This window comes from Rhinoraja longicauda, chromosome 12 (assembly GCF_053455715.1).
Source record: "Rhinoraja longicauda isolate Sanriku21f chromosome 12, sRhiLon1.1, whole genome shotgun sequence".
Taxonomy (NCBI): domain Eukaryota; kingdom Metazoa; phylum Chordata; class Chondrichthyes; order Rajiformes; family Arhynchobatidae; genus Rhinoraja; species Rhinoraja longicauda.
In genome coordinates this window covers 53,577,814-53,605,605 of record NC_135964.1, presented here as the reverse complement: position 1 = coordinate 53,605,605, position 27,792 = coordinate 53,577,814, and the positions used below count along the sequence as shown (strand labels likewise).

Sequence of the window (27,792 nt, the reverse complement as noted above, 5' to 3'; positions counted from 1 at the left end):
AGTGGCTCTGGAGGGCAGCCTGCCAGGTTGGTGTTTATTGCCCAAGTTTGCGGTACATCTCAGGAGGCGGTCGACAGTGACGAGGAGAGTCAAGGGCTCGCAGTAAACAAAGTGGGAGCGACATCTTCTGGCCGCCGAGGTAAATGCCTTCATGAAAGGAGGAGACCGTGTTGTGTGTCTGTCCCCGCCCGGGGCCTCGGCTCATCTCAACAGCAGCTGTCCCACCAGCCAGGTGCAACCGTTCCAGCTCCCAGTTATTCAACTTTCTCAAACATCTTCAGGACTTTTGCAGCTGATGAACCGTTGTGTGGGAATGGGACTGGATGGGAATGGGATGAGATGCCAGTGGAAGTGGGGCACTCCCTCACTCCTGCCCTCCCTCAGTCCCGCCCCTCCCTCCTTACCTCCACGGACTGGGGACTCGGATTTGAAGGTGACAGCGGTGCCTCTCGCAGCACCTGCACTGGCAGAGTCGCCCTGGGGCTGAGGTACACGACCTCAACCACAGCGAGCACCTCACAGAGCAACGGGGCAAAGCAAGCTCCCATTGCCTGGCCAACAGACAGAGAGAGAGAGAGAGAGAGAGAGAGAGAGAGAGAGAGAGGGAGAGAGAGAGAGAGAGAGAAAGAGAGAGGGAGAGGGAGAGAGAGAGAGAGAGAGAAAGAGAGAGTGTGTGAGAGGCAAGAGAGAAAGTGTAAGAGAGAGGGGAGAGGGAAAGTGTATGAGGGAGAGAGGTTAGAGAGAAAGTGTGAGAGAGAGGGGGAGAGGGAGTGTGTGAGGGAGAGGAGGTTAGAGAGAGAAATTGTGAGAGAGTGAGACAGGGAGAGAGAGAGAAAGTGTGAGAGAGAGCGGGGGAAGAGAGAGTGAGAATAGTGTGTGAGGGAGAGAGGGTGAGAAGGTGTGTGTGAGAGAGCGAGATATTGAGTGAGAGGGGGTGAGAGCATCGACCACCTCACTGAATGAGCTAAGGGGACACTATGCTGGGGGTCCACAGAGGGGAAGAGTCCGAGTGTCTGAGCCGGACCCCTTGTTGTAAGGCAGCTGTGGTGGGCTCAGAGGCCCATGGCCAGGGGCCATTTGCTGGTGGTGAACGAGACTCGCTTGTGCCGAAGGACGGAAGGGGAGCCAGGCGAGGAGTTGGCCTTCAGCACGCTGTGACGAGGCTGCTGCTTCGGGTCGAAGGCGACGCGGGACGTCCCAGCGGGGCTCACCAGAATGCTCTTGTCTGTCCTTTTGAATTCTGAAAATTAAAACATTAAAACCTGAACAACAGATCTGAAAACATTGTATCTTTACATAACACAGCTCATGTTACCGACAGCATGGAAATGGCACCTCAGTCCAACACATCTGGACCAACACAGGCTCAAGGTGAAGGGGAAAACAATTTAGCCCAGAATACGGGACAGATGGCAACGCTAGTCCTGGGTCTCCCCCATCGTCAGAGTGAGTGAGGCCAAATGCAAATTGGAGGAACAGCATCTCATATTTCGTTTGGGCAGCTTACAGCCCAGTGGTATGAAGATTGACTTCTCTAACCAAGTAACCCCGGCATTCCCTCTCTCTCCACCCCTTCCAAGTCACACCAGCTTCTCCTTTTCACCCAACAAACAGCTTAATGGACAGACAACAAAAAGGCTTGTGTAACTCAGCGGGACAGGCAGCATCTCTGGAGAGAAGGAGTGGGTGTCATTTCGGGTCGAGACCCTTCCTCAGACTGATGTCAGGGGAGGAAGTGGGACTTTGTCTAACCCTAACTTTGTCCCGCCCCCTTCCCTGACATCAGTCTGAAGAAGGGTCTCGACCCAAAACAACACCCATTCCTTCTCTCCAGAGATGCTGCCTGACCCGCTGAGTTACTCCAGCATTTTGTGTTTACCTTCGACTTAAACCAGTATCTGCAGTTTAACACGTCACCCCTCAGCCTCCTTTCCTCCAGGGAATGGGACCCAGCCTGCCCATTCGCCCCTGACAACCCAAGCCCTCTTGTCCAGGCAACATCCCGGTGAATCTTTTCTGTACCCTCTCTGGTACAAACATGCAATAAACAGAATGGGAATTGTACAAGAACTAGCAGCAACACTCAGTAGGTAATTCTGTCTTGCCTGATTAACACATTTTACCTGCTGTTGTGTTCTTTCTCAGTCCAAAACGTACTTTCTTTGCATGAGAAGTCGACATGGTTTTAATCTGTGGGAGCAGAAGAAAAAGAGCATACTTCAAAAAACAGCAGGGACGTTTTGCATGGGCCTCTTGGTTAAAAATAGCACAAAGGCCCATTGGGCATCGTGACATAAAGCTCCAGGAGTGGTCTCAGGGTGCAGAGAGCAGAGAGCTTGGTGGAAACACAATGGTTTAATGGGGTCACAAGGAACGGCAGATGCTGGAGTAACTCAGCGGGTCAGGCAGCATCTGTGGAGAACATGGATAGGTGACGTTTCACAGAGTGCTGGAGTAACTCAGCGGGTCAGGCAGCATCTGTGGAGAACATGGATAGGTGACGTTTCACAGAGTGCTGGAGTAACTCAGCGGGTCAGGCAGCATCTGTGGAGAACATGGATAGGTGACGTTTCAGAGTGTAAACTTGTAAACCTGCCCCCAGACCCAACACGGAGCAGTTTGTTGATCAGAGCCGAGGAAGGAGAGTCCTCACCTCCTTACGCCGTCGCCTGGGGGTGGACTTCACGCCCCCCACTCTCCTGAAGAAGAGGGGCTTTGGCACGGGAATGCTTTCGAACTTCACAAAGGCGCAGGGCTCTGTCGCGCTTGGCGCCGGGATCGGAACATTTGGCCGGGCATCATCCACAGTCACACCCGGCTGAAAACAAAACCACACCATTTACACAAGGTTGATCACTGATACCACTGGTGGTTAAACCAGCCAGCCCAACACTGCCACCTCAGCCTCCAACAATACCACTGGTGGTTAAACCAGCCAGCCCAACACCACCACCTCAGCCTCCAACAATGCCACTGGTCAAGTCAAGTCAAGTCAATTTTTAATTTGTATGGCACATTTAAAAACAACCCACGTTGACCAAAGTGCTGTACATCAGTTCAGGTACTAAGAAACGAACATACAATGGCACACAAACATAACAGCACACACATAAACAGTTCACAGCGCCCCCTCAGAGGGCCTCAAACGCTAGGGAGTAGAAATAGGTTTTGAGCCTGGACTTAAAGGAGTGGATGGAGGGGGCAGTTCTGATGGGGAGAGGGATGCTGTTCCACAGTCTAGGAGCTACCAGCCAGCCCAACACCACCATCATGGCCTCCAACAATACCTAGCTTAGTTTATTATTACGTTTATTTTAAGTAAACATGATGAAAGAATGGGCCGACTGGACTTATATTCACTGGAATTTAGAAGGATGAGTGGGGATCTTATCGAAACATAAGATTATTAAGGGATTGGACGGGCTTGTTGCAGGAAGAATGTTCCCCATGTTAGGGGAGTCCAGAACCAGGGGTTGCAGTGTAAGAATAAGGGGAGGCCATTTAGGACTGAGAGGGGTAATAACTTCTTCTCCCGGAGTTGTGAATCTGTGGAATTCTCTGAAGTGGAGGCCAATTCACTGGAAGTATTCAAGAGAGAGTTGGATTTAGCTCTTAGGGATAACGGAAACAAGGGATATGGGGAGAAAGCCGGAAGGGGGTACTGATTGTGGATGATCATATTGAATGGTGGCGTAGGTTAATTGTCCCCAGTGTGTGTAGGATAGTGTTAGTGTGCGGGGATCGCTGGTCAGCGCGGACTGGTGGGCCGAAGGGCCTGTTTCCGTGCTGGATCTCTAAACTAAACTAAATCATGCACGACCTTATGACAAAGGGCGTAACGTTGAGTGCAAGATGGTCCAGTGACGTGCTGCCGACAGAAGGGGAGAGTTGGGCGAGACATACTCACACTGCTCCTCAGCTTCAGCTTCTTGCCAAGCTCCACACACTGCTCCGCTGCCTTCCTCTTGCTCCTGACCCCTGGCTGGCTGGCCGGCACTTCACTGCCACCAGCTGCCTTCTTGCTTTGCTTCTGAAGCTTCACCACGTCCCTCTTCACCTTCTTGCAGACCACAGGCTCCTTGGGAGTCGAGCCCTCGGGCCAGCTGGTCCCGTTGGATAGTGGGACCTGCGGCAGCACCTTCTTCTTCCTCTTCCTCTTCCTCTTGGAGACCAGCGTCACCGAGTCGGCGGTGCCGGGCAGGGGAGGTAGATCTGCCTCAGATTTGATCACTTGCTCTTTCTCGACATTCTCCTGTCGCTGACTCTCAGTCCTTGGCTCATCACTGCCGCCCACGGCCGACTCTGGCGTCAGAGATCCGTCCACCACGATCAACCTCCTCTTCTTTTTCTTCAGGAGTTCCCGGAGTGACCCTGCCTTGGTCTCGGACACCTCCTTGTCAGCCCCCTCTGTTGAACCCTCGTTCTCGCCCGCCCCCGATGGCAGCCTTCCTTTAGGGCACCGCTTCTTCTTATTCTTCCCTTTCCCGGGCTTTTTCTTATCTGGAGAAACACAAACTGACTTTCAGAAAAGATCTTCAAGAAAATAAGAGTGTGGGAGTTGGGAGGTCATGTCGTTGTTGTACAAGATGTCGGTGAGGCCGTGTTTAGAGTATTGTGCAGGAAGGAACTGCAGATAGACGCAAAGAGATGGAGAAGGGTCTCGACCCGAAACGTCACCCATTTCTTCTCTCCAGAGATGCTGCCTGCCCTGCTGAGTTACTCCAGCTTTTTGTGTCCATCTCCGGCTTAAACCAACACCTGCAGTTCCTTCCTACACAGGGAACTGCAGATGCCGGTTTACACCGCAGAGACACAAAATGCTGGAGTAACTCAGCAGGACAGGCAGCATCTCTGGAGAGGAATGGGGGACGTTTTGGGTCGAGACCCTTCTTCAGACTGACGTCAGAGGGGAGGCAGATACATAGATAAGGAAGTGTAAGTTGTGAAATCAGGGCAGAGGGAATGGAGTTCAAAGAAAATGGAGATCATTGTTAGCTGGGAGAAGGTAACAACAAAGCAGAGATAAAATGTAGTCGGAGACAGTAAGACTGGTCTGAGAGTGTAGAGTATTGTGCTCAGTTCTGGGCACCATGTTATAGGAAAGATGTTGCCAAGCTGGAAAGGGCACAGAGAAGACTCACGAGGATGTTGCCAGGGTCACATCTACAGGGAGAGGTTGAGTAGACTGGTACCTGGAGCGCAGGAGGATGAGGGGTGATGCTTGCACAGATTCTCTCGCCCAGAGTAGGGGAATCGGGGACTAGAGGACAGAGATTTAAGGTGAAAGGGAAAAGATTCAATAGGAATTTGAGGGGTAAACTTTTTCACACAAAAGGTGGTGGGTGTATGGAACGAGCTGCCAGAGGAGGTAGTTGAGGTTGGGACTATCCCAACATTTAAGGAACAGTTAGACACGTACATAAATAGGACAAGTTTGCGGGGATATGGGCCACGCTCGGGCAGGTGGGACTAGTGTAGCTGGGGCTTTAACATCGTGGAGCTCGGGGTCCCTGGTTGGGGACAGATTTCGGCAACTCCAAGCTGCAGGAGTTTCGACCGTCCCGATGCGGGGGTTTTGACCGCCCCGACGTGGGAGCTCGATCACTGGCTGCGGATGGTTCGACTCCCCCGCCCGCGACAGGAAAGAAGATAAAAGACTTAAATGCCGACCATCACAGTGGGGAATGTGGAGGAGCCGCTGTGGTGGATGTTTATGTCAAAGTTTTATGTAGTTGTGTGTCTTGTTGCTTTTTTGGTATGACTGTACGGCAAATCAAATTACTTGTATGTTGCAAAACATACGTAGGAAAAAAACTGCAGCTGCTGATTTAAATCGAAGGTAGACACAAAGTGCTGGAGTAGCGTAGCGGGTCAGTCAGCATCTCGGGAGAGAAGGAATGGGTGACGTTTCGGGTCGAGACCCTTCTTCAGACGGATGTCAGGGGAGGGGGTGGGACAAAGAACGTCACCCATGCCTTCTCTCCCAAGATACTGCCTGACCCGCTAAGTTACTCCAGCATTTTGTGTCTACGTTTGTTGCAAAACATACCTGGCTAAAAAATTACAATTATGATTATGTTGGCCGGTGTGGGCAAGTTGGGCCGAAGGATCAGTTTCCACAGTGGATCACTCCATGACTCTAAAATCACAATCCAATTCAGAGAGGGGGGGGGAGGAGGGGAGGGGGGGGGGTCAGTATCACAGCGTGGAGAGCATCTTTACCCACTCCTTCGTCCTTCCCCAACACAGCCCTTTGCAGTCTTTGCTTCCTCTTCTTCTTTCTCCAGTTAAAATCATCTTCATCTTCTTCGTCTGAAGACGAGTTACAAGGAATGGCATCTTGAGGAAAGATTCCTGCAAACACAGATTGCATAATCACGAGATGTTAATTTAGTTTAGAGAAGTAAAATTAATTCTCTGCCCACTCTCCCAACCTGTCCAAGTTCCTCTGCAGAGTCTTGGAGCGGTGGAAGAATGGAACCAGGCCCTTTGGCCCTCTGACCATCGATCGCCCGTTCACACTAGTTCCACGTTACCCCACTCCCTACACACCAGGGGGCAATTTAAGCTACAAGCCCGTAAGTCTTTTGAGATGTGGGAGGAAACCAGAGCTCCCAGAGGAGACCCACGCGGTCACAGGGAGAATGTGCAAACTCCACACAGACGGCATCTGAGGTAGGGATCAAGCCCATGAAAACCCAGATTCTGAAACAGCTGCATCCCTGTTAATATCATATACAAACAGTTCTCGGATGCTAGAGATTTATTCCCAATCTTCCAACCCACCTCCTTTTGGCACTTGCACTTTGTAACTGCTACACCATATTCTATATTGTTTATTTTTCCTTTTGCACTACGTGGTGTACTTATGTATAGTATGCATGAATAACACGCAAAACAAAGTGTAGTTTAGAGATACAGCGCGGAAACAGACCCTTTCGGCTCACCGCCGACCAGCGATCCCCGCACCTTAGCACCATCCTACACCCACTAGGGACAATTTTTACATTTACCAAGCCAATTAACCTACAAACCTGCACGTCTTTGGAGTGTGGGAGGAAACCGAAGATCTCAGAGAAAACCCACGCAGGTCACGGGGAGAACGTACAAACTCCGTACAGACAGCACCCGTAGTCGGGATGGAACCCGGGTCTCCAGCGCTGCATTCGCTGTAAGGCAGCAACTCTACCGCTGCGCCACCGTGCCGCCCTTTTCACTTAATCTCGATGCACACGCCAATAATAAACCATTACAGGACAATGTTACCTACTGAAAACCGGTCAACCTAGCCACGAGGAATCACATGAGCAACCAGGGAAGGTCATGCACGCTGAAATAATCTACAGAACTTGCACTTTTTTAGAGTTAATGCGTCACTGAGATTAATTGTTCGCTTGAATGCACTGCAGAATATTAGTAACGTGTAAAGCTGGAGTCAGCTTGTGTCACAGGTCAGTGGTTCATCCTCACCTTCAGCTAAGTCCCGGAACCTAGAGAGAAGAGGAAACGGACAGTATTTAGTGGACGATACAAGCTAACACATCCGGCAGCACCAAAGCCCCTGAGCAGTTCAACAAAGGCAAGCATTACCAGTCACAAAACTGACCAGCCCAGCATTGCCCTCGACACTTTCCCCAAAGATCACATTCCTCAGAGCATCTCTTTGGGCCATGGAATGGGAGTCGGCAGCTGAATGAACAATAAACTGTAAAACTGAGAGAAATGGGGTGGCACAGGGGTGCAGCTGTGGAGATCTGCAGGGGTCGGTGCTGGGGCCGCTACTCTTCACGTTGTATATTAATGATTTAGTTGAGCGGATTGAAGGCTTTATGGCCAAGTTTGCAAATGATACGAAAATAGATGTCGAGGGCAGGTAGTGCAGAGAATGCAGGGACTCTGCAGAAGGACTTGGACAGGTTGGGAGAGTGGGCAGAGAAGTGGCAGATGCGGGAGAAGACGGCAGGGGAAGAGAAAAGACATTCTGGCCTTCCATCACAGTGAGGAGGTGACTGGAGGAGACTCACTGTGATGGATGTTTCTTTTTTTTTTGTTTTGTGTTGGTTGTGATTGTGTGTGAAATTGTTTATCTTTATTGCTCTATTGCTGCACTGTGGGTGACCTTTCATTTCACTGCACATCTTGTATGTGTATGTGACAAATAAACTTGACTTGACTTGGAATATAGTGTAGCGAGGTGTGGAGGTGTGGAGTCGTGAAGCACTGTGCCACCCTGTGAAGGTGTGAAGCTGCCTCAGCGAGCCGGTCCCAGAGCAGTGGATGAAAGCTCTGCAGAGTTTGTACGTGGAGTCAGGCAGGAGAGGCTCTTACTTTCTCACCAGCTTGTACAGGCACTTCCGGTTGTGGGTGGGAGTGCCCGCTCTGCTGGACAGCTGGAACAGGTGGTCAGCTACAGCCCCGTAGTCAAACTGCGGAAACACAACCGGTACATCCACGTCATAACCACACGCCAAACACCTGCAGCCACCAAGGACGTGACCTCTACCTCCTGCGTTACACGTTGCAAGAGTCTAGAATCACCAGCGTTTAATTGTCACATGTACCGAAATCAGAACAATGAGATTCTTGCCTGCAGCAGTAAAACAAATCTGTAAGCGCAGTACTCATAAACAATGTACAGATGAACAAACTTCAAATGGAGAATTCTTTACATATTGTATTGATCGCTAGTGCACTGTCCTAAATGTAAACCAGTCCGTGGAAGAAACAAGACACAAGCAACTGTGGATACTGGCTTACAAAAAAAGTACTGGTCGGCAGGTCAGGCAGCATCTGTGGAGAACATGGATAGGTGACGTTACACAGAGTGCTGGAGTAACTCAGCGGGTCAGGCAGCATCTGTGGAGAACATGGATAGGTGACGTTACACAGAGTGCTGGAGTAACTCAGCGGGTCAGGCAGCATCTGTGGAGAACATGGATAGGTGACGTTACACAGAGTGCTGGAGTAACTCAGCGGGTCAGGCAGCATCTGTAGAGAACATGGATAGGTGACGTTTCACAGAGTGCTGGAGTAACTCAGCGGGTCAGGCAGCATCTGTGGAGAACATGGATAGGTGACGTTACACAGAGTGCTGGAGTAACTCAGCGGGTCAGGCAGCATCTGTGGAGAACATGGATAGGTGACGTTACACAGAGTGCTGGAGTAACTCAGCGGGTCACGCAGCATCTGTGGAGAACATGGATAGGTGACGTTTCACAGAGTGCTGGAGTAACTCAGCGGGTCAGGCAGCATCTGTGGAGAACATGGATAGGTGACGTTTCAGAGTGCTGGAGTAACTCAGCGGGTCAGGCAGCATCTGTGGAGAACATGGATAGGTGACGTTACACAGAGTGCTGGAGTAACTCAGCGGGTCAGGCAGCATCTGTAGAGAACATGGATAGGTGACGTTTCACAGAGTGCTGGAGTAACTCAGCGGGTCAGGCAGCATCTGTGGAGAACATGGATAGGTGACGTTTCGGGTCGGGACCCTTCTTCAGACTGATGGTTATGTGCGGAGGGTAAGGAGGGAGGGAGGAGCGTGGGGGAGAAGGCGGAAAGAAAAGGGGGCTCCAGTCTTGACACACGCAACTCCTCCCCACATTCCAACCGCCTGTTCAATCCCAGTGGCCATTACCTGGAGGACAGGACCAACATCATTGATATTGTGCGACTGCTTTGGCCCCTCTGCGGCTCCGCCCAGCTTCACGAGCCCAGCATCTTCCCCCGACGCCGATCCTGTGGATATATTATCAGACTGATCTTACGGAGGTGCACATAATAAAATCACGAGAGGAATAGACCGGGTAGACGCAGAGTCTCATGGTAGACACAAAAGGGTCTGAAGAAGGGTCTCGACCCGAAATGTCATGCATTCCTTCTCTCCCGAGATGCTGCCTGACCCACTGAGTTACTCCAGCATTTTGTGTCTACCTTCGATTTAAACTAGCATCTGCAGTTTTTCTCCAGCAGTGTCTCATGCCCAGAGTGGAGGATATAGGTTTAAGGATGGGGGGGGGGAAGATTTAATAGGAATCTGAGGGGTAACTTTTCCATAAAGAGGATGGTGGTTGTATGGGACGAGCTGCTGGATGAAGTAGTTACTATCTCAACATGTAAGCAACATTAAGACAGGTACGTGGATGGGACAGCTTATGGGGAGTGTGGGCCACACACAGGCAGGTGTAGACCCGTCTGCCACCCCAACCCACCTGTATCCACCTATCACTCGCCAGGATTTGCCCCACCCCAACTACTCCTTTCCAACTCCCCCCCCCCCGCCCCCACTAATGCACTACAAACACTGAAGAGTCCCGATCCAAAACGTTGCCCGACTATTCCTTTAGTTTAGTGATACAGCTTGGAAACAGGCCCTTTGGCCCACCGAGTCCTTGCCGACCCACGATCCCCACACACTAACACTACCCTACACACATCATGGACAATTTATTTATACTTATAAAAAGCCAATTAACCGACAAACCTGTGCATCTTTGGAGTGTGGGAGGAAACCGAAAATAGAAACATAGAAAATAGGTGCAGGAGTAGGCCATTCGGCCCTTCGAGCCTGCACCGCCATTCAATATGATCATGGCTGATCATCCAACTTAGTATCCCGTACCTGCCTTCTCTCCATACCCCCTGATCCCTTTAGCAAAAAGGGCCACATCTAACTCCCTCTTAAATATAGCCAATGAACTGGCCTCAACTACCTTCTGTGGCAGAGAATTCCATAGACTCACCACTCTCTGTGTGAAGAAATGTTTTCTCATCTCAGTCCTAAAAGACTTCCCCCTTATCCTTAAGCTGTGACCCCTGGTTCTGGACTCCCCCAACATCGAGAACAATCTTCCCGCATCTAGCCTCTCCAACCCCTTAAGAATTTTATATGTTTCTATAAGATCCCCCCTCAGTCTTCTAAATTCCAGCGAGTACAAGCCCAGTCTAGCCAGTCTTTCCTCATATGCAAGTCCCGCCATCCCAGGGATTAATCTGGTGAACCTTCTCTGTACTCCCTCTAAGGCAAGAACGTCTTTCCTCAGGTTAGGAGACCAAAACTGCACACAATACTCCAGGTGCGGTCTCACCAAGGCCCTGTACAACTCAAGTCAAATTTATTTGTCACATACACATACACGATGTGCAGTGAAATGAAAGTGGCAATGCCTGCGGGTTGTGCACAAAAAGAATTACAGTTACAGCATATAAATAAAGTTAATAAGTTACTATTATTGTCGACAAAAATTTAGTCTCTGGGGTTATAAAAGTTGACAGTCCTGATGGCCTGTGGGAAGAAACTCCGTCTCATCCTCTCCGTTTTCACAGCGTGACAGCGGAGGCGTTTGCCTGATCGTAGCATCTGGAACAGTCCGTTACTGGGGTGGCAGGGGTCCCTCATGATCTTGCTTGCTCTGGATCTGCACCTCCTGATGTATAGGTCCTGCAGGGGGACGAGTGTAGTTCCCATGGTGCGTTCTGCCGAACGCACTACTCTCTGCAGGGCTATCCTGTCCTGGGCACAGCTGTTCCCAAACCAGACTGTAATGTTGCCGGACAGGATGCTCTCTACAGCCCCAGAGTAGAAGCAATGAAGGATCCTCTGAGACACTCTGAATTTCCTCAGTTGTCTAAGGTGGTAAAGGCGCTGCTTAGCCTTACCCACCAGTGCGGCAATGTGCGTTGCCCACGTCAGATCCTCTGCGATGCGGACTCCCAAGTATTTGAAACTGCTCACCCTATCCACAATAGACCCATTTATCTCCAGTGGCGTGTACGTCCTTGGATGTTTAGCCCTTCTGAAGTCCACAATCAGCTCCTTTGTTTTAGTGACATTCAAGAGGAGGCTATTGTCCTGACACCAGAGTGCCAGATCAGCCACCTCCTCCCGGTAGGCCTTCTCATCGTTGTTGGAGATCCGGCCCACCACCACAGTGTCATCAGCAAACTTGATGATGGAGTTTGAGCTGAACCTGGCCCCAGTCATGTGTGTACAGGGAGTACAGTAGGGGGCGAAGGACGCAGCCCTGGGGGGATCCTATGTTCAGGGTGAGGGAGCTAGATGTGTGTTCCCCCATCCTGACCACTTGGGGCCTGGCAGTGAGAAAGTCCAGGACCCAGGCACACAGAGGGGTGCTAAGCCCCAGTTCCAGCAGCTTCTCAACCAGTCTGCTGGGAACTATTGTGTTGAATGCTGAACTAAAGTCAATGAACAGCATCCTCACATAGCCCCTCTGGCTGTCCAGATGAGAGAGAGCGGTGTGTAGAACCTGGGAGACCGACCGCATCATCCGTGGACCTGTTCGGACAGTATGCGAACTGTAGTGGGTCCATGTTGCGAGGAAGGAGGGCGCAGATGTGCTTCTTGACTAACCTCTCAAAGCATTTCATGACAACCGAGGTGAGGGCCACCGGTCGGTAGTCATTTAAACACGCTGGAGAGGCATTCTTTGGCACCGGTACAATGATGGATCTTTTGAAGCATGCAGGGACCACGGACTTTGCCAAGGAGAGGTTGAATATTGTGGTGAGCACTGGAGCAAGCTGAGTAGCACAAGACTTTAGTACTCGCCCAGATATACCATCTGGGCCTCCAGCTTTCCTCGTGTTCACACGCGTCAGGGCCCACCTCACCTCATGCTCGGACACCAAGAATGTGTGCACATCCCCGGCGGTGGATCCCCCTCCAGCCTCGCTAGCCAGCGCCCCTTCGGTGCTGTTTTTAGACGGCGAGCTGGTGGTGTTACCCGTCTCAAACCGTGCGTAAAAAGAGTTCAGGTCACCAGCTAAGGAGGAGCCGGCACTTCCGGTTGAGGGGGTGCTGGACCTGTAGCTAGTTATAGTCCGTAGCCCCTGCCAAAGGCGCCTGGTGTCCTGCTGCTCCATCTGTGACTCCATCTTGTCCCGGTACCTCTTTTTTGCGTCCTTCACTGCCCTTCGCAGTCGGTATGACTCTCCCTTGTAGTCGTCCATGTTGCCGGATGCCAGGCCGGAGTTGTAAGCAGCGGTGCGAGCATTCAAGGCCACACGAATAGACCTGTCCACCCAGGGTTTTTGGTTAGGGAAGATACTGACCCTTACCGTGGGGATGATGGTATCGGCTATTGTGGCAATGAAGTCCGTAACCGCTTCCGCAAACTCATTTACGTCTCTGGAACTTTCTTGGAACATGTTCCAGTCGACTTCGCTCAGTGCATCCTGCAGCATGGCCTTTGAATGGTCAGCCCACCGCTTTACGTCCCTCGTCACTGTCGCTTCCCGTACTATCCGTTGTTTGTACTCCGGCAGCAGGAAAATGGCAGCGTGGTCAGATTTCCCAAAAGGAGGGAGAGAAACGGCCTTGTAGCCTTTCCTGAACGGCGTGTAGCAGTGGTCCAAAGTTCTTTCCCCCCTGGTGACACACGTGATGTGTTGGTAGAAGTTGGGCATGACCTTTTTGAGATTTCCCCTATTGAAGTCTCCAGCCACCAGCACAGCCGCATCAGGGTTCTTGTTTTGGTGTTGACACAACACATCGTGTAGGGTGGACAGTGCCACGTCGGTGTCCGCATGCGGTGGGATATAGACGGCTGTGATGATCACCGAGCTGAACTCCCGGGGTAGGTAGAATGGTCGGCATTGGATAGTTAGATGTTCCAGGTCCGGCGAGCAGGAACGAGAAAGCGTCTTAATATTTCCAGGATTACACCAGTTATTATTGGTCAAGAAGCAGACTCCTCCGCCCTTGGATTTCCCGGATTCTTCCGTTCTGTCCGCCCGGAAAACAGTGAAGGACTCGGATGGGCAGATCACCTGGTCAGGCACCAGCGGGGTCAGCCATGTTTCAGTCAGACAAAGGATGTTACAGTTCTTTATGTCCCTCTGGAATCTGATCCTTGCCCTCAGGTCATCCAGCTTGTTCTCCAGGGACTGGACGTTGGCCAGAAGTATGCTGGGCAGAGGTGGACGTAAGGCTTGGGTTCTCAGCCTGTTCCCAATCCCCCCTCGCTTCCCTCGGTGTTTTTTCCGACTTTCCCACTGACCTGCGCTCCCACTGCTGCTGCCGCGGTGCGCTCCTTTGATGATCTCTATCGGTATATCGGTGAGTAGTTTTCTGTTTAATAGTGCTCCAGTAGCGCTCGAGTTTAATTTTACGAGCGTTTCCCGGTCGTACATTGGTTAATGCTAAGTGCTAGCACACGCTAGAGCACTTAGGGATAATTTTAAAGTAAACATACCAGTTTAAAACGCACAGTTCCCGCAGAGCTACCACGACGGCGACTGGACTGGACCGCCCTGCTCCTAAACTCAAATCCTCTTGCTATGAATGCCAACATACCATTCGCTTTCTTCACTGCCTGCTGCACCTGCATGCTTGCTTTCAATGACTGGTGCACCATGACACCCAGGTCACGTTGCATCTCCCCTTCTCCCAATCGGTCACCATTCAGGTAATACTCTGCTTTCCTGTTCTTGCCGCCAAAGTGGATAACCTCACATTTATCCACATTATATTGCATCTGCCATGCATTTGCCCACTCGCCTAATCTATCCAAGTCACTCTGCAGCCTCCTAGCATCCTCCTCGCAGCTAACACTGTCACCCAGCTTCGTGTCATCCGCAAACTTAGAGATGTCGCATTCAATTCCCTCGTCCAAATCATTAATATACACTGTAAATAACTGGGGTCCCAGCACTGAGCCTTGCGGTACCCCACTAGTCACTGCCTGCCATTCCGAAAAGGACCCGTTTATTCCTACTCTTTGCTTCCTGTCCGCCAACCAATTTTCTATCCACCTCAAAACTGAACCCTCAATACCGTGTGCTTTAAGTTTGTACACCAATCTCCTATGTGGGACCTTGTCGAAGGCCTTCTGAAAGTCCAGATATAACACATCAACTGGTTCTCCCTTATCCACTCTACTAGTTACATCCTCGAAAAATTCTATAAGATTCGTCAGACATGATTTGCCTTTGGTAAATCCATGCTGACTTTGTCCGATGATTTCACCACTTTCCAAATGTGATGCTATCACATCTTTAATAACTGACTCTAGCATTTTCCCCACTACCGATGTTAGGCTAACTGGTCTATAATTCCCCATTTTCTCTCTCCCGCCCTTTTTAAAAAGTGGGGTTACATTAGCTACCCTCCAGTCCTCAGGAACTACTCCAGAATCTAAAGAGTTTTGAAAAATTATCACTAATGCATCCACTATTTCTGAGGCTACTTCCTTAAGCACTCTGGGATGCAGCCTATCTGGCCCTGGGGATTTATCTGCCTTTAATCCATTTAATTTACCTAACACCACTTCCCGACTAACCTGGATTTCCCTCAGTTCCTCCATCTCATTAGACCACCGGTCCCCCGCTATTTCCGGCTGACGGCTTATGTCTTCCTTAGTGAAGACAGAACCAAAGTATTTGTTCAATTGGTCTGCCATCTCCTTGTTCCCTATGATCAATTCACCTGTTTCCGACTGCAAGGGACCTACATTTGCCTTAACTAATCTTTTTCTCTTGACATATCTATAAAAGCTTTTGCAGTCTGTTTTTATGTTCCTTGCCAGTTTTCCCTCATAATCTATTTTCCCTTTCCTAATTAAGCCCTTTGTCCTCCTCTGCTGGACTCTGAATTTCTCCCAGTCCTCTAGTATGCTACTTTTTCTGGCTAATCTGTATGCTTCATCTTTTGTTTTAATACTATCCTTGATTTCCCTTGTTAGCCACGGATGCACTACCTTTCCTGGTTTGTTCTTTTGCCAAACTGGGATGAACACTTGTTGTAGTTCATCCATGCGACCTTTAAATGCCTTCCATTGCATGTCCACCTTGGACATTGTCTATCTTGGACAATTCACGCCTCATACCCTCAAAGTTGCCTTTCTTTAAGTTCAGAACACTTGTTTCTGTATCGACTTTGTCACTCTCCATCCTAATGAAGAACTCTACCATATTATGATCACTCTTGCCCAAGAGGCCTCGCACAACAACACTGCTAACTAACCCTTCCTCATTACTCAATACCCAGTCTAGAATGGCCTGTTCTCTCGTTGGTTCCTCGACATGTTGGTTTAGAAAACCATCTCTCAAACATTCCAAGAAATCCTCTTCCTCAGCACCCCTGCCAGTTTGGTTCACCCAATCTATATGTAGATTGAAGTCACCCATTATAACTGCTGCGCCTTTAGTGCATGCATTTCTAATTTCCTGCTTGATGCCATCCCCAACCTCCCTACTGCTGTTAGGTGGCCTGTACACAACTCCCACTAGCGTTTTCTGCCCCTTAGTGTTTCGTAGCTCTACCCATATCGATTCCACTTCCTCCAAGCTAATGTCCTTCCTTTCCACTGCTTTAATCTCCTCTCTAACCAGTAACGCTACCCCACCTCCTTTTCCTTTCTGTCTATCCCGCCTGAATATAGAATATCCCTGGATGTTGAGCTCCCAGCCTTGGTCACCCTGGAGCCATGTCTCCGCAACCCCAACTATATCATAATCATTAATAACTATCTCCACATTTAATTCATCCACCTTATTACGTATACTCCTTGCATTGAGACACAAAGCCTTCAGGCTTGTTTTTACAACTCTCTTACCCCTTATACAATTATGTTGAAAAGTGGCCCTTTTTGATTTTTGCCCTGGATTTGTCTGCCTACCACTTTTACTTTTCACCTTGCTACCTGTTGCTTCTACCCTCATTTTACACCCCTCTGTCTCTCTGCTCCTGCTCCCATCCCCCTGCCACATTAGTTTAAATCCTCCCCGACAGCACTAGCAAACACTCCCCCTAGGACATTGGTTCCATTCCAGCTCAGGTGCAGACCGTCCTGTTTGTACTGGTGCCATGAACTTGGCTGCTGCTGCATTCCCCTGATGAGCCATCTCCCCCAACAGTATCCAAAATGGCATATCTGTTTAGGAGGGAGATGACCGCAGGGGACTCCTGCACTACCTGCCTACTGCTACGCTGGCTAGTGGCCACCCATTTCCTTTCTGTCCGCAGAAAAAACCCGTGCGGTCACAGAGAGAACGTACAAACTCCGTACAGACAGCGCCTGCAGTCGGGATGGAAGCCGGGTTTCCGGCGCTGAAAGCAGCAACTCTACCGCTGCGCCACAGATACCGCCTGCCTCCACAGATGCCGCCTGGTCTGCTAAGTTACTCCAGCACTTTGTGTTCTGCTCTAGACTCTAACATCTCCACTTCTTTGTGTCAGACGTTATTTGCTGAGAATGGAGGAAAAGCAGCAGACAAGTTCCTGCCCAACACTCACACTCTGTTCCTGGGATGTGACGGAGGTTGTACTCAAAACTATTGCTATCTACATGTCTGCCAGGCCTCTCTCACATTAGAGGTCAGTCTCACCGTTGATCTTTGGCAATGGTTTTGGTGGCTTCACGCTCTCTGGGCTTGACCTCAGTTCCTCAGCCCACGTGTCTTCATCCTCACTGGCCTGCAGCTCGTCCATCAAATCCTCTATCGCAAAAGGCGCCTGGTCCACCATCATCTCGAAGATGCCCTGGGTGATCATGTGAAACAGAGTACGACTGCAGCCACCGCACAGCCAGCGGCGAGACAGGAGTTAGTTCAGCACACCGACCACCCACATGGGTCAACACCCACCCACCCTGCACTGAAGTAGAGTCCACCCACTGGTCACCCACATGGGTGAACACCCACCCACCCTGCACTGAAGTAGAGCCCACCCACTGGTCACCAACATGCGTGCACACCCACCCACCCTGCACTGTAGAGCCCACCCACTGGTCACCCACATGGGTGAACACCCACCCACCCTGCACTGTAGAGCCCACCCACTGGTCACCCACGTGGGTGAACACCCACTAACTCTGCACTGAGGAGCCCACCCACGTGGGTGATCACCCACCCACCCTGCACTGAAGAACCCACCCACTGGTCACCAACATGCGTTGACACCCACCCACCCAGCACTAAAGTAGAGCCCACCCACTGGGGTGAACACTAGGACGCCAACTTCCTCACTCCCAAATTCAGGACAAGGTGCCGTCACTGCCCCTCACCCAGCCAGCGGCCACGTGCTCCCGCTCCACCAAGATTTAATAGGAATCCGAGGTGTAACGTTTTCCACACAGTGGGTGGTGGGTGTATGGAACGAGCTGCCAGAGGAGGTAGTTGAGGCTGGGACTATCCCAACATTTACTTTGCAGTTGGACAGGTACATGGATAGGACAGGTTTGGAGGGTTATGGACCAAGCGCAGGCAGGTGGGACTAGGGTAGCTGGGACATTGTTGGCCAGTGTGGGTGAGTTGGGTCGAAGGGCCTGTTTCCACACTGTCACTCTGTGACTAACACATGAACCCTCAGTCACAACAGGCAGAGACACGGACAATGCAAAACTTACTCCTTGGTTTTGGCGGCAATTCGGCAGAAAGGTTCGATAAACTTCAGGTTCTGTTCTGCGGTTAACTGGAACAAGCACAAATAAAGTCGTTACGGGAAATGTGCAGGAAGGAACTGCAGATGCTAGTTTAAACTGATAATAGACACAAAGTGCTGGAGTAACTCAGCAGGGGGCAGGCACCATCTCTGGAGAGAAGCAACGCGTGACGTTTCGGGTCGAGACTGTTCAGTCTGAAGAAGGGTCTCGTCCCGAAAGGTCACCATTCCTTCTCTCCAAAGAATCTATCTATCTCTACTTTAAAAACACCCATTCCTTCTCTCCCGGGCGGGATGCTGCCTGCCCCGCTGAGCTATTCCACAGTTTGTGTCTATCTGAAGTTGTCACAGGATTGTACACACCATTTGCTGCAGCTCAGGAAAAGCAAGGGAGGAGCAAGTGAACACGAGCCAGCATTTAATGAACGTCTTTGGCCACACTTGCCCATTAGGGTGAAGGACAGTGTATTTTTTTCAGATAGTGTGGGAACAGGCCCTTTGGCTCACTGTATCCGTGCCGACCAGCGGTCACCCCGTACACTAGTTCGACCCTACACACTTTACCAAAGCTTATTAACCCACAAAACTCTACATCTTTGGATTGTGGAAAGAAACCCGAGTACCAGGAGAAACCCACGTGGTCACAGGGCGAAAGTAGGAACTCGTAACAGACAGCACCCAGTCAGGATCGAACCCGGGTCTCTGGCGATGTCAGGCAGCACCTCCACCCGCTCAGCCACTCGTGAATGTGGAGGAGTCACTGTGACAATAGACAATAGGTGCAGGAGTAGTCTATTCGGCCCTTCGAGCCAGCACCACATCCAGTAGTGGATGTTCATGTTAAATTGTACTTTGTGTTTTCTGTTGCTTTTTATTGGTATGACTATGGCAAATAAAACTCCTCGTATGTTGCAAAACATACTTGGTTAATACAGTATGATTATGATATGATTATAATTCAAAAGTGAAGAATGAAATAAAATACCAGAGCAAAAGGAGGCTACAGACTTTGGTTGTTGAGTAGAGCTACTGTTTTTATGTCTGGCTGTGGCTGCTTTGACAGTCCAAAGTCGCCTTCCAGAGGGAAGTGCTTCAAAGAGTTTGTGGCCAGGGTGAGAGGGGTCAGAGATGATCTTGCCCGCTCGCTTCCTGGCCCTTGTAGTGTACAGTTCGTCAATGGGGAGGAGGTTGCAGCCAACAACCTTCTCAGCTGATCGAACGATGCGCTGCAGCCACCGGACATCGTGCTTGGTGACTGAGCCGAACCAGACCATGATGGAGCAGGAGAGGACAAGGGTGCTTGAGGGAGAAATGATTGCTGTTTATGACAGCACTGGATGAACTCCCGATGTGATGAAGCCCACGAGGCTACAGACTTAGGGATGGAAGTGAAGAAAGGCTTTTTTAGCCAGATAGCGTCCTGTCCCATCTATTTCTATGGTCCTGTGATAAACCTCATCTCAGTCAAACACAGCTTCCAACAAAAAGACTTTGAAGAAATTAATGGAAGCAGCAGCTGAGTGGAATCTAGTGGAGCGGTTCAGCTGCTGGTGCCAAAGGAACAAGTAAAATCAAGCCTTGGAATCTTGTTCGATTTTACAATAGACAATAGGTGCAGGAGGAGGCCATTCGGCCCTTCGAGCCAGCACCGTCATTCATTTTAATACTGTTTCGGAACAGGTGCAATGGCGTTGCACCCTGTGGGCAGAGATGTTCAGGACTAGCGATTGTTGCAAGACTGCTGAACCTGCAGCTTTGTAGGCGGCACAGCGGTAGAGTTGCTGCCTCACACAGTCCCAGAGACTCAGGTTCGATCCTACCGGTTGCTGTCTGTACGGAGTTTGTATGTTCTCCCTGTGACCATGTGGGTTTTCCACGGGTGCTCTGGTTTCCTCCCACATTCCCAAGACGTACAGGTTTGTAGGTTAATTTGGCTTTGGTAAAAATTGTGAATTGTCCCTTGTGTGTGTCGGATAGTGTTAGTGTGCAGGGATCGTTGGTCAGCTCAGACTGTTCCCGCAGTGTATCACTAAACCACAGCCAATTAGGAGACACCAGGTTGAAGAAATTCGCTTTCCTTACCTGCTCTGTGCCCACTTTAGCCAGCTCTTGCAGGTAGATGTCGATGAAATGATAGCGAACGCCACTGGGCGCAGCATTCCTGGCGGTATTCAGCACCTCATCCGTCACGCACCGCAGGAATCGGCCGACAACACTGAAAACACACACGAATCAGGACGGCTCACCGAGTCACCAAATAAGCCGCTGTCCTCGCGAGTAAATGCTACTCAGCTGAACAATCCAGCTTCTACACAGCTGAATCATAACACAACACTATCAAATGCCTTAGTATAGCACTAATATACTATAGAGATACAGCATCAAAACAGGCCCTTCGGCCCAACTTGCCTGTGTTGACCAAGCTGCCCCATCTACACTAGTCCCACATATCAGCGTTTACCCCATATCCCTCTAAACGGTTCCTATTCACATACCTGTCCAAATGCCCTTAAATTATGTTAATGTCCCTGGCTCCACCGCCTCCTCTGGCAGCTTGTTCCCTGTACCCATCTCCTTTTGTATGAAAAGGCTCTTCAAATTCATATTAGACAATAGACGCAGGAGGCCATTCTGCCCTTCGAGCCAGCACCACCATTCAATGTGATCATGGCTGATCATTCTCAATCAGTACCCCGTTCCTGCCTTCTCCCCATACCCCCTGACTCCGCTATCCTTAAGAGCTCTATCTAGCTCTCTCTTGAATGCATTCAGAGAATTGGCCTCCACTGCCTTCTGAGGCAGAGAATTCCACAGATTTACAACTCTCTGACTGAAAAGGTTTTTCCTCATCTTCATTCTAAATGGCCTACCCCTTATTCTTAAACTGTGGCCCCTGGTTCTGGACTCCCCCAACATTGGGAACATGTTTCCTGCCTCTAACGTGTCCAACCCCATAATAATCTTATATGTTTCGATAAGATATTGTCTTTCCCCTCTCACCTTAAGCCTCTGTCCTCCAGTTCTCCATTCCCCTACTCTGTGCATTCACCCTACCTAGTCCCCTCAGGATTTTATACATTTCTATAAGATAAACCCTCACCCTCCTGCACTCCAAGGAATAAAGTCCAAGCCTTCCCAACCTCTCCCTTTAGGTCAGCCCTCACGCCCTGGCAACACCCTCACAAACCCTCTCTGCACTCATGCACTGTACCAACGCAATGCTGCACATTAGCGCTGTATAAATGCACTAATGCTGTACTAGTCCAATGCTGCATACAGTGCCCTCCATAATGTTTGGGACAAAGACCCATCATTTATTTATTTGCCTCTGTACTCCACAATTTGAGATTTGTAATCGAAAAAAAAAAAATCACATGTGGTTAAAGTGCACATTGTCAGATTTTAATAAAGGCCATTTTTATACATTTTGGTTTCACAAAATGTATAAAAATTACAGCAGTGTTTATACATAGTCCCCCCATTTCAGGGCACCATAATGTTTGGGACACAGCAATGTCATGTAAATGAAAGTAGTCATGTTTAGTATGTTGCTGCGTATCCTTTGCATGCAATGACTGCTTGAAGTCTGCGATTCATGGACATCACCAGTTGCTGGGAGTCTTCTCTGGTGATGCTCTGCCAGGCCTGTATTGCAGCCATCTTTAGCTTATGCTTGTTTTGGGGATGATAGCTCTCTACCTGCATTGAGGCATTTAAACACACCTGAGCAATTACAAACACCTGTGAAGCCATGTGTCCCAAACATTATGGTGCCCTGAAATGCGGGGACTATGGATAAACACAGCTGTAATTTCTACATGATGAAACCAAAATGTATAAAAATACCCTTTAATAAAATCTGACAATGTGCACTTTAATCACGTGATTTTTTCTATTACAAATCTCAAATTGTGGAGTACAAAGGCAAATAAATAACTGATGGGTCTTTGTCCCAAACATTACAGAGAGCTCTGTAAATGCATTAGTGCTGTACTAGTCCAATGCTGTATAAAAGCACACTAGTGCTGTACTAATGCAGAGCTGAATCTGCTCAGCCTCTTATCTGTCCATTGCTGTACACTAAACGTTGATATCTCTAAACTAAACTAAAGTTTGGTTTAAATGTGTGGTTTTACAGTTGTCCAGCTTGATGCAAGTAGGCTGTATTTGAAGGAGCGTGAAGCTGCTGTCACCTTTCATCCCAGCCCGTGCTCTTCAGTTCCTGGAGAAACTGCCTCAGTACCAGGCGGATCAGCTGCCAAGGAAAGGCACAGTGTTAATGATTTAACCCCCGTAGTTTAACACTACATCTCCAATGTCTGACCTCGGTGTGCTGCTGCCCTGTGATTCCACAAGACCACAGCAGTCCTGGGTTCCATACCTGCTCACTGTGAGTCAAGTCAAGACCACCCCAGAAGGGAACAAAGAAATTCTTACTTGCAGCAGCACAACAGAAAGGTATGGTACTCTGAAAACCCATGGTAGACAACTAAAGAAAGTTATATTTGAAAAAACAAACATGTAAACAATAGAAGTGCAAAGAGAAAAATAATGCCCCATGTCTATGCAGTTCAGAGCTTATTTGTAGATTGTGTTTAGTAGTCTGATGGCTGTCGGGAAAAAGCTGCCCCTGATCCTGGATGTTACAATTTACAGGCTCCTGTACCTTCGTCCCGGTGGCAGAATGGTATCAAATCAGGGAGAGCTCACGCAAGCAGTCTTTTACCCAGATTAGGGAAATGGAGACACAGGTTTAAGTTAAAGGGGAAAGATTTAATTAGAACCTGGGGAGCTGTTATCAGGCAGCTGAATCATTCTGCCACAACCAGAGAGCAGTGCTGAACTACTATCTACCTCACTGGTGACCCTCGGAATATCCTTGATCGGACTTTGCTGGCTTTACCTTGCACTAAACGGTATTCCCTTATCATGTATCTGTAAACTTATATTCACAAATTGTCTTTCTGCTGACTGGTTGGCACACAACAAAAGCTTTTCACTGTACCTCGGTACAAGTGACAATAAACTAAACTGGATTAAACTCAGCTACAGTAACACTCACAGTGTAGAACTTATCCATACGCAGACGATCGATCCCATTCCACTCGCGATTCATGGTCTGGAAGAAGGTCTCCAAGAACAGGAACTCTGGGGCAGAGGAAGACGGAGACGGTTTAGTTCACTCTTCAAACACATCGTCACACTCCCCACCGCCTTCTCTTCACCCCAACCCCACCCATCCCAAGTTATTCATTTATGCCAAAATCCCATCGTCATAGAAGGCTTCCCATGAAGACCAATCCCATGTCTTCCACCAGTCACCAGCTTCCTTCCATCCCACCCACAAAAGCAATTTAAGACTTAGAATGTGTAGGAAGGAACTGCAGATGCTAGTTTAAACTGAAGATAGACACAAAATGCTGGAGTAACTCAGCGGGTCAGGCAGCATCTCCGGAGAGAAGGAAAGGGTGACGTTTCGGGTCGAGGCCCTCTTCAGATTTCAGTCTGAATGAAGGAGCGTCACCCATTTCTCTCCAGAGATGCTGCCTGCCCCCCTGAGTTACTCCAGCATTTTGTGTCTGGCATGAGACTTAAAGTAGCGGACAGAACGAGCGACAACTCACTGGCATCCAGATTCCTGAAAGTATGTACAAGCTGGGCAATGGACTCTGCCAGTTCTTCCTGCAAGGAGAAAGGAGAAAGGTTTTATTGGGTTAAATAATGTTGAAATGAAATCCTTCACTTCAAATTAACGATTAGCCTTGAGCCAAGATTCAGTGTCAGAGTCAAAGCAGGTAAACATGTTAGATCCCGCATCAGCACCCAAGTAGTTGGTGGACCCCCACCCCCCAGCACATCACAGAGGCGCAGCGGTAGAGTTGCTGCCTTTCAGCAGTAGAGACCTGGATTCGATCCCGACTACGGGTGCTGTCTGTGTGGGGTTTCTAAGTTCTCCATGACCGCGTGGGTCTTACCCGGGGGCTTCCGTTTCCTCCCATATTCCAAAGACGTTCAGGTTTGTAGGTTAATTGGTTTCTATAGATTGTCTAGTGTGTAGACAATAGACAATACACAATAGGTGCAGGAGTAGGCCATTCGGCCCCTCCAGCCAGCACCACCATTCCATGTGATAAGATGTGTAGGGTTGAACTACTTGGTGATTGCTGGTCGGCACGGACTTGGTGGGCCAAAGGGTCTGTTTCCGCGGCGTATCTCCAAAGTAAACTAATCAGTGCCGTCAGACAATGTGCAAACTATACCAAGATTCGCACACCAAAGGGAGATTTATTCAGTCCCGACTCTGAGCGGCTCTCTGACTGCCCAACTTGCATCAATCTGTTGTCCAGTTGACTACTCTTCACTAACACTGGGCAGGGGAGGCTTAACCTGGTCTGTGTGCAGCAGAGCAGGGCTCTAACCCGACCCAGATTATCCATGGACCTTTACCTGCAGGAGAGGTTTGTCTTGCATCCACATGCAGTAGAAGATGCCCTTCCATATTTTGAGTAACTCGTCTTGACTGAAACCACCTAAAGATATATACATAACGTTTTAATGGTGCATTAAACACTACACAACCACAATTTAGAAATAACACGAGGTGTCAGGGGTTATGGGGAGAAGGCAGGAGAATGGGGTTAAGAGAGAAAGATAGATTAGCTATGATTGAATGGCAGAGTTACTTGATGGGCCGAATGGCCTAACTCTGCTCATCGCTTAAGAACAATTAAGCCGTGTCCAAAGAAGGGTCTCGACCCGAAACATCACCCATTCCTTCTCTCCAGAGATGCAAGTAAATGGATGAAGGGGAGCCAGTGGATGTAGTGTATCTGGACTTTCAGAAAGCCTTTGATAAGGTCCCACACAGGAGATTGGTGAGCAAAATTAGAGCACATGGTATTGGGGGTAGAATTTTGACATGGATAGAGAATTGGTTGGCAGACAGGAAGCAAAGAGTAGGAGTAAACAGGTGCTTTTCAGAATGTCAGGAAGTGGCGAGTGGAGTGCCGCAAGGCTCGGTGTTGGGACCGCAACTATTCACCATACATATTAATGATTTGGAGGAAGGAATTAGAAGTAACAATAGCAAGTTTGCAGATGACATAAAGCTGGGTGGCAGTGTGAACTGCAAAGAGGATGTTAGAAGGTTGCAGGGTGACCTGGACAGGTTGAGTGAGTGGGTAGATGCATGGCAGATGAGGTATAATGTAGATAAATGTGAGGTTATCCACTTTGGCGGCAAAAACAAGGAGGCAGATTATTATCTCAATGGTGTCAGGTTAGGTAAGGGGGAAGTGCAGCGAGACCTGGGTGTCCTTGTACACCAGTCACTGAAAGTTGGCATGCGGGTACAGCAGGCAGTGAAGAAAGCTAATGGCATGTTGGCCTTCATAACGAGAGGATTTCAGTATAGGAGTAAAGAGGTTCTTCTGCAGTTGTATAGGGCCCTGGTAAGACTACATTTGGAGTATTGTGTACAGTTTTGGTCTCCTAATTTGAGGAAGGACATCCTTGTAATTGAGGCAGTGCAGCGTAGGTTCATGAGATTGATCCCTAGCATGGTGGGGTTCCTTCCTACACAGGAACATTAGGGTCATGAACAGGTGGAATAAGTCGCTCAGATTGGTAAACAGGCCGTAGTTCTGTGGAATACTCCGCCTCAGAAGGCAGTGGAGGCCAATTCTCTGAATGCATTCAAGAGAGAGCTGGATAGAGCTCTTAAGGATAGCGGAGTCAGGGGGTATGGGGAGAAGGCAGGAACGGGGTACTGATTGAGAATGATCAGCCATGATCACATTGAATGGCGGTGCTGGCTCGAAGGGCCGAATGGCCTCCTCCTGCACCTATTGTAGTTACCTGTCCATAATCTCCAGAGATGCTGCCTGACCCGCTGAGTTACTCCAGCACCATGTGTCTTTTTATAGGAAGGATGTGACTGTGCTTGAGCGTGAGAAGAGAAGAGGCAGTAGGACTTTACCTGGACTGGGGGACTTTAATTACATGGAGTGATTGGATAGGCTTGCTTTCCCTGGAGCACAGGAGGTTGTGAGTGGCAATCCAAGAGAATTATCAAAAATTACAGTGCATTGATTTAGAATGAGAGGAAAGGATTTTTAAAAGAGATCCAAGGAGTAACTCTTTTGTCCAGAGAGTGGTTGATATCTAGAACTCAGATGGAATTAGGTCCTATTACTATAATTAAGAGGCATTTGGACATAAATCAGCAAACGACTCACCGGGTCAGGCAGCATCTCCCATTTCGGGTGGAGACCCTTCTTCAGACTGATGTCAGGGGTCCACCCCACCGCCTAGCCCTGGAGAGCCGTGATACCCTCACCCCCTCCCTCCCTCCCATCTCATCTCATCACCCCACCACCTACCCCCAGAAGGTCACGCTGGGCCTAGCTCCCCCCCCCCACCCCCGAGTGGCTGGGTCTTCCTCCCCCCCCCCCCCCCTCCTGCGCGGCTGGGTCTTCCTCCCCCCCCTCTTGCGCGGCTGGGTCTTCCCCCACCCCCCTGCGCGGCTGGGTCTTCCTCCCCCACCCCCGAGTAGCTGGGTCTTCCTCCCCCACCCCCCTCCCCGCGCGGCTGGGTCTTCTTCCCCCCCCCCCTCCCCGCGCGGCTGGGTCTTCTTCCCCCCCCCCCCCCTGCGCGGCTGGGTCTTCTTCCCCCCCCCCCCCTGCACTGCTGGGTCTTCTTCCCCCCCGAGAGGCTGCGTCACCCCCGCCCCCTACCCCCCGCCGTGCCCCATGCGGCCCTACACCTCAGCACCCTCCTCTCACCGCCCCCGGCGCTGGGCCTTGACGCCCTCACCGCCCCCGCGGCTGGGTGTCCCTCACCGCCTTGCCCCACGCTGCCCTCCCCTTGCCCCTGGAGCCTGAAGCCTAGGCCGCGCCGCTGCCCTCCCCGCCTCACTGCCATGGCAACGCACGTGTGCGGCGCGGAGAGCAGAGTCCCCCCTCCCCAACCCGCCCGGCCAGCCCCAGCCCCCGCCCGCCCAGTACCTGAGAGGCGCTGCGAGCGGGCGCTGAGGTACCGCCGCAGCTTCTTGACGGCGCGGTCGCGGAAGCGCTTCTCGTTAGAGGCGAGGCGCTGAGCGAACTGGATCTCCGCCGCCGCCATGCCGGGCGGGGACTGCCGGGACAGTGGAGGACCAAGCCAGCACGCATGCGCGCGTCCACCCCTCTCCAAGCGCACGCATCATCACGTAACACCAATCTACGTGCGTGCGTCATCGCGTCATCGCGTCACCATGGCGACCAGGATCCTCCCTCCATGGCCGCCGTTCGACCTTCTGTGTCATCAAATCAAATCAAATCAATTGCTTTTATAGTCTTTCAAAAATAAACTTGAATGAAATTGTCGTTACCATGCAGTCACAAACAATAAAGAGC

At 50.1% G+C, this 27,792-nt stretch overlaps 1 protein-coding gene across 1 annotated transcript; it reads right to left on the bottom strand.

Moving 5' to 3' along the window:
• rrp1 (ribosomal RNA processing 1) lies at positions 1–27,543 on the bottom strand. The gene is made up of 16 exons (XM_078409757.1): positions 27,403–27,543; positions 24,845–24,927; positions 24,022–24,079; positions 23,460–23,545; positions 22,591–22,652; positions 20,480–20,612; positions 18,363–18,427; positions 17,344–17,525; positions 9,635–9,735; positions 8,329–8,426; positions 7,471–7,490; positions 6,223–6,354; positions 3,908–4,500; positions 2,654–2,818; positions 2,124–2,190; positions 1–1,240 (listed from the first exon to the last, which is right to left on the bottom strand). The coding sequence occupies exons 1-16, from the start codon at positions 27,518–27,520 to the stop codon at positions 1,053–1,055; spliced, it is 2,151 nt and encodes a 716-aa protein (XP_078265883.1). The 5' UTR covers positions 27,521–27,543; the 3' UTR covers positions 1–1,052.
• Positions 27,544–27,792: the final 249 nt, after the last annotated feature.